General features: G+C 39.0%; 1 protein-coding gene across 1 annotated transcript; it reads right to left on the bottom strand.

The window, feature by feature from the left end:
* Positions 1 to 477: 477 nt before the first annotated feature.
* On the bottom strand, positions 478 to 6707 carry LOC131780521 (uncharacterized). The gene is made up of 4 exons (XM_059097118.2): positions 6583 to 6707; positions 2024 to 2156; positions 1611 to 1868; positions 478 to 798 (listed from the first exon to the last, which is right to left on the bottom strand). The coding sequence occupies exons 1-4, from the start codon at positions 6626 to 6628 to the stop codon at positions 522 to 524; spliced, it is 714 nt and encodes a 237-aa protein (XP_058953101.2). The 5' UTR covers positions 6629 to 6707; the 3' UTR covers positions 478 to 521.
* Positions 6708 to 7179: the final 472 nt, after the last annotated feature.

Raw genomic sequence — 7179 nt, 5'->3', positions numbered from 1 at the left:
ACTCCCGACTTCTCGTCGCTCAGAATATCGTTTTGCTTATCTGACAGATCTTTCATCCGTGTTTAACTGCTTTCACATTTTCTGTTGTTCGAAGAGATACCATTTAAATCCACCATCTTTACTACAAAAAACAGATTCGTATTCTGCTTATCGATTTGTGGGTTAGGAAGTAAATAGTAACACTGGCTCTTTGAAGTGGTTGGGAAGGAAAGGGGGGGGGGGAGGAAGATCATGAAATCTCGCACAGACAGTATGGGGGAATCAAAGAAAAACTACATACTTTAAGGGAGATATCCCATAAATGCTCCGTTGTCGCAAGAATGTGTTTTTTAGACTTATTTTAATTTTCATTATTTTCAATTTCAGTTCAATTACTGTTATAAATCCAACTACTAAAAGGCAATATTTCAGACTTAAGATAAGCTTGCAGTTAATTCAAATGCTTCGCCGATATAAAAACCTATCAAACTTGACTAAAAATGTTTACAAACTGGAATAAAATGATGGAGAGCGAAACCTCTTTAATAGTTGAAAAAGAAACAAATGGACACGACAACTAACAACAGCGCCTGCATTACACCAGGTTTAATGCCAGCGGCTGCATTAATGCCAGCGGGTCCACTGATGTCTTTCACGCCATAGCACTGATCATTTCCGGTCGCCCCAGGGTCCCGATTGTTTGCGCAGAAAGGATTGTAGTCAGCGAGGGCCAAGTCCAAGACTTCTCTCTCAGCAGAGGAAAAGGTGCAGTCAGAATAGATCAGATTCTTCAGACACTTCTTCCTCTTCGCTTCCTCCCTGAAAGAATGACAGTTAACAAAATCATCCTACGTATGTCTGTTTCCCCCGTTGTGCAGTTTTGGATCTGAGACTACATTAATTTCGATCTATTTCGGTTTACAAAGCCGAGCCAACTCTGATCGGTAAAACTCGGGTCACCTTCTTAACGTGGCTTGCCCATTGGCGTTTTCTTGCACTTTTGACAGTTAACTGGGTCTACATAAAGAGCCTTCTTAATCTGTCGGTTAATTCTACTACTATTAGCAATGATCAAAATATTTCTGTTTATATTTATTGTTCTTGTAATACTCAACCAAGGAGCAATTTTATTTGTCCTTTTCCTCTTCCAAATTTTTGGATTTTAAATTTTTTTTTCGCGGAGCTTTAAATTGAAAGAAATATGGTGGATTTAGATGTCTTCTAAAGTTAACGATACGTAAAGTCAAGGCCTTTTGAACACACTCGGATAAAGAAAAGAACTGGGAATAATGGTTTGAGTCTTGTCTTAGGAAAATTTGCTAAATTTTTACGCCTGTTCCTAAATATAATGTTATTTTCTCAAACATTCTCAAGACAAAAATGTAAAATTGTTCTCTGTCCACAACTGCGCCCTAATCAATCATTTCCATTAATTTATTAATGTTTAACAAACAAGTGCAAATACATTCTGAGTAAACCCACGGCATCTCTTTAATTTATTTTAAATCACAAAGAAGCGTAGTTGATAACGTTGACGTCATCTATGCGTTTACATCATAGGAAAGCAACCAATCAGAATACGTGTATGATTCAGCTTATTGTATAAAAACAAATAGTCTACACCAACTCACGCGCAAAGAGAGGAATTCGATTTGTCCGCGAGGAATATTTGCCGGAAGGTCTCTCCACAGGCGTTTGCTTCAGTGACGAAAGAGCTGGAACAAGGCAATGATGACGCTGACGAGGGCGGTATCAGAGCGGGGCCTTCAGAACATTCTTTGCTGTTGAAATTCTGGTCTACAATTCTTCTGATGGTGCTGTCTGTCAGTGAGTCAGCACAATACTTCACCACCTTCACCACACAGTCTTTCATTTGGTTAAACTTTGCACTGGAATGAAAACAAGATACTGAGAGTTAAAGCAGTTTTTAAGTGAGAGTCCATTGCAACCCATGAACAGAACAGGCGACCTGACAGATACCGCGGTATTGCGTTAAAGTTGGATCAGTCGTCGTTCAAAACACCTCAAAGTTTAATGAACTTACAGACAGTTTCCTTTGGGGTCCTTTTGCAGTCCTTTATAGAAAAATGTGGCGCATTTTCGAGCAGTGCAAAAGTACTCCATGAAAGTACATTCGCCAACATCAGGGAGTGCCTCATGGCTTCCAACGAGAAACGCTGTAAGAGCAATGATTGACAGAAATCAATAAACCAGTGAGCCGTTTGTTATGAGAGCGATTTTTATGAATGTAAAGTAAGTAATTAGGAAGGAATGTAACGCTCTAGATTGTTATCACGCAAATACTGTAAAAGCCGTTAGTATTAAGGTGGCAGGGGTGGGGGAACTCATCATCGAGGGAGTAGAAATCTTTGAAGCAATCCCCTGACAGAGACAGTTTATGGATCTGTCTTCCCCCCCCCCCCCCCCCCTCCTTCTAACGCTCGTGTTAAAATCTCCCGGACCAAATGTGCTATCTCGCGTTCTTTTCATCAACAATTCCTTTGTCATCTTGCAAGACTACATAAGTTCCACAAAGCAATTATCTTCATACGCATGCATTGTCAAAAATCGGTCACGAACATAATGAACAATTTTGAGATTGCATTGAAGTTTAGTGCGCGTGCCGAGAAATATACAGAATCTACATTAGGATGTTTGAGAAGAAACACGTGTTTGACTTGGATTGCACTGCCCAGCTTCCCAACTCTCTTCCCCCCCCCCTTCCTTCCTTCCTTCTTTGTCCAAAACGCTTCGACGCCTCTGGGAAGTAATCTTACTCGTCAATATGACGAGGCAGGTGGGAGTCTGCCTTTTGGTCGAGCGTCGAGGGTCGAGGGTGAGGGTAATATCTCGAGGGTCCCAAAAATCCTAAAAATAATAAATCAATAATTAAATAAAAAATATTAAAATAGAAAATATAATAAAAATGAAAATAAAAAAATATGAATTTAAACAAAATAAGAAATATAAATAAATATTAGAGTATTCTATACAGCATTTTTGGGCATGTCTTTGGGACAGTAATCTCTGAAGAAAAAAAAGTTGAAATGCTGAAATGTTTTTTTTTGGAAATGTACGACATGTTACCCTCACCCTTGACATATTACCATATTACATATTAAATTGTGCAGTCAATATTTTACAGCAGTCGGGTGTTTTGCCCAATTTTACGGAATAATTTCGTTTTTTCGCCCTCCGAAAATGGTACAGTAATAGGTGCTTTGTTTGAGATTGATCAACACTTGTAAAGGCACATTTGTAAGACATCAAATGCTTTTACCGGAAAACCGCATGCCGGATCGACACCAGAGTTTTCTTTTCCAGAGATGTTTCTCCCGCACGAACATGGTAATCTGCTTACGAAAGCTGTAATGTTGGAAATTATATCCTCAATCTAGCAACAATTGTTGGGTGAAGGTACAGTATTCTTGTTTGAAGCATCCGGTTTTTGAATCCGAAACGAGTCGGAAACGTAGGTATGTAGTTCAAATTCCAGAATAGGTCGCACGCCGGTTAGCGCTTGAGGCCACGCAATAAAGGCAGTTATTGTGCAGTAAATATTTTACAGCATTCGGGTGTTTTGCCCAATTTTACAGAATAATTTCGTTTTTCACCCTCCGAAATGGTGCAGTAATCAGTTATTTCTTTCGATCTATCACGCAGTTAACTAGGATGTCACGCAACGCTTCCCCAAAGACATGCCCAAAAAATGCTGCGTAGAATACTCTAATATTTATTTATGTTTCTTATTTTGTTTAAATTTATATTTTTTTATTTTTTATTTTTATTATATTTTCTATTTTAATATTTTTTATTTAATTATTGATCATTATTTTTAGGATTTTTGGGACCCTCGACATATTACCCTCGACCCTCGACATATTACCCTCCACCCTCGACTTTGTACCCTCGACCCTCGACCCTCGATCAAAACCCAAACTCGCCGTAACGACGTGGACTATATCACGCGGGTCGTTTTATGTTACAGTACGGGTCAAATTAGCAAGGTATGTTTGGAACAGTGAATCGAAGTGAGAGAAACGTGATGAAGCTGAAAACAAAATTTGTACGTGTATTAAAGCTTACTTTCTAAGGCCTCCACTTGGAGGGTCTTAGCTAGGAATATTACTCTTTATCCGTCATTGAACAAGCATGCAGACGTGGTACAGGATGTTTGCGTCTACAAGATATTGTGCAATACAGGATTTTGTGCTCTACATTACGTGAATCGCTTTCAGGTCCGTGATTTGTATAAGAAACAAAAGGCATCTTCGGAATAGAAAAAGACAGACAAATAAATTTAAATTACAACTTTTTTCATCTTAACATTGAACAAAACAACATACAATGAAAATTAGCCTCCTCAAACAGACTGTCAATGATGATGGACACGTGGCAACAATAAATTAACATAAAATATTTCATTTTGCCATCTCTTCAGTCCTTCAACAGTGCACCGATTGACTTGTAGAGATGGACTACGATGTTTGAAACCTCGTCGGAGAATACAACAGAATTTCAGATCTCTATCAGTTATGCAAAACAGCATGAAAATTACCCACTTTAATTCTGGGATCAGTATGCGAACACGTCTCTTAAGATGGCAGTATCTCTTTCATCAAACGACAAATAGGTTTGATCTTGCAGCATGTGCACTACAGAAAAGCGCTAGCTCTAGTCATCAATTTGAAAAGATTCCAGCTAGCGTTAAGGTATTTAGTGCTGAGAAAGCAGAATTACAATGTAGTTCACGCCCGAACTCTCTAGTTGATTCGAGCAGCGATCAAAGTACGCATAACGCGTGTTTCTCTCAACTTGTGTCGTATATCGGCAAGTTTGCGAATGCATTGTTCGAGCGTAGCTTACGTCCTTTAATTCAAATATTTTTCTTTAGCAAACCAATCAACCACGTTTTGCTTCCGGAGCGAAACTAACGCTGAAAATTGGCCTTATACCCTTTTCAATAATCGTTTCATTGGCATTGCGTGAGGTCAAACCAGATGGTACAAGGCTATTCCTATATTTAGTGTCATGATCTTCTCGCCGACCGTTTCATCAGGATCATTGTTGTGGAACTACTCTTTTGTAAAACAGCTGCCTAACGCAACATAAAATGCTGATCACAGACATATTGGACAATTTAACGTTGCAAGGGAGTTTGCTTTAGCCAAAAATCTATGCAGCAATCATTTCGGGAAGTTTGAGTAGAAGAACGTGTCTGGCTCGATGTACTGTAAAAATCCTACTTATTTACTCCTTTCCTTAGTCGCGCTCCAAAACGCTTTCGCTGCTTCTGAGACGCAAGACCACTTAATGATATATGTTATTGATTAAGTACATGGTTAAGGTAAAGGAAATTGGCCAACGCACTCTACTTCATGCGGATTGATCATTTTCATGTCAGTGATTCATAGTGAGATCAGCCCAGGAATATCAGAAACGAAATTTATGTTCTATTAGACATTTCTTTTGTTCAGTCAAACTTATCATACTTATTTACTCCTTTCCTTAGTCGCAAGACCACTTAATGATATATGTTATTGATTAAGTACATGGTTAAGGTAAAGGAAATTGGCCAACGCACTCTACTTCATGCGGATTGATCATTTTCATGTCAGTGATTCATAGTGAGATCAGCCCAGGAATATCAGAAACGAAATTTATGTTCTATTAGACATTTCTTTTGTTCAGTCAAACTTATCATACTTATTTACTCCTTTCCTTAGTCGCGCTCCAAAACGCTTTCGCTGCTTCTGAGACGCAAGACCACTTAATGATATATGTTATTGATTAAGTACATGGTTAAGGTAAAGGAAATTGGCCAACGCACTCTACTTCATGCGGATTGATCATTTTCATGTCAGTGATTCATAGTGAGATCAGCCCAGGAATATCAGAAACGAAATTTATGTTCTATTAGACATTTCTTTTGTTCAGTCAAACTTATCATTGAAGAATTCATTTTAATGTTTATTTCCTCCCGCCTAGATTGGCTTCGCTATTTTGCAAGAGGGATTAATAAATTTTGTTGATTTTGTCGTATATTCGTGTTATATTATTGTAAAGAAAGTAATATTACGATGCAGCCAACGCCTCATTTTCCTCGTTTGATTCTAACTGTTATCAAAGTAACTGGAGCAGATGCTTCTCTCGCCTTGTGTCGCTGATCGGCAAGTACGCTAAGATGCAGGTCTTACCCTAACTTGAAAAAGTTGGCGAGAGACTCGAACAGCAAGTTGCTAGAAATTTTACCGACAGGGACAAGAAATGCATCGAACGGGCAGTGATAAATAAAGGTGATTGAAAACTAGACTCAATTTAGTCAGGGTGTCATCGCGTTAGTCCGTAACTTGGAATCCATAGACGTCGCGATGAAACAATGTGAAAACATGTAAAGCTAGCAGAGCGAAGAAGAAAAATAACAAAACGAAGCCATCCGAAACGAGACTACACGAAATCAACTCCACGTGGGGAATAGGATGATAAATTTTTTCAAGCGCTTGCATTCTATGTTCCGTAATATCTTGTAAACACCCACGTTTTTCGTGTTCTACAAACCGTTTGATTAGTACCTAAAGGTAGAGCAGTAAAAGATGAACTTACCCACGGCCACGACGACAATAAAAGTGAAACGCACAGAGATCTGCATCTTCGCTGCTCCTTTGCAAATGAATCGTCGAGTGTAACCTAGGTCCTATTATAATTACGAAAACCGTTTGCTGTACCGATTTTTCCGCTTTTTTCTCGGTGACGTCAGTTGAAGGTCTGGACATGCCTGATTACCTAAGCAAGGCTGGCCCAGTTGACGGGACTCCAACTATGATACGCAGTCACACATTGTTTGACAAGAAAATTGAAGACCGGATTAAATTGTAGGCGACATCAAATGTCCTCCGCTAATGTTGGGTCGCAGTGATGGGGAACCAGCTGCTGACCGAAACTCGCTTTGTAGTGGGTACGGAGAACCCTTAACCTGTCTTTCTACCCTGTCTGATGAGTTTAAAACCTTTTCACGTCGGAATTTCGAAGCTTCTTACACCGCTGTCAGAGCCACTGATATCGACATTGGAAATGTTTAAGTATAGAATTAATGTTTAACGTAAATGCGTTCTTGCAGTTCTGTTCCCAAAACGTTTCATTTTCGGATAATTATCAACCAAAGTGCAACATATGAAAGATATGAAAGATGACAGAAGAGAT

The sequence above is a fragment of the Pocillopora verrucosa genome, chromosome 11 (assembly GCF_036669915.1).
Source record: "Pocillopora verrucosa isolate sample1 chromosome 11, ASM3666991v2, whole genome shotgun sequence".
Taxonomy (NCBI): Eukaryota; Metazoa; Cnidaria; class Anthozoa; order Scleractinia; family Pocilloporidae; genus Pocillopora; species Pocillopora verrucosa.
Note: the sequence above shows the minus strand (reverse complement) of the source record. Positions and strands in the feature narration are given on the sequence as shown.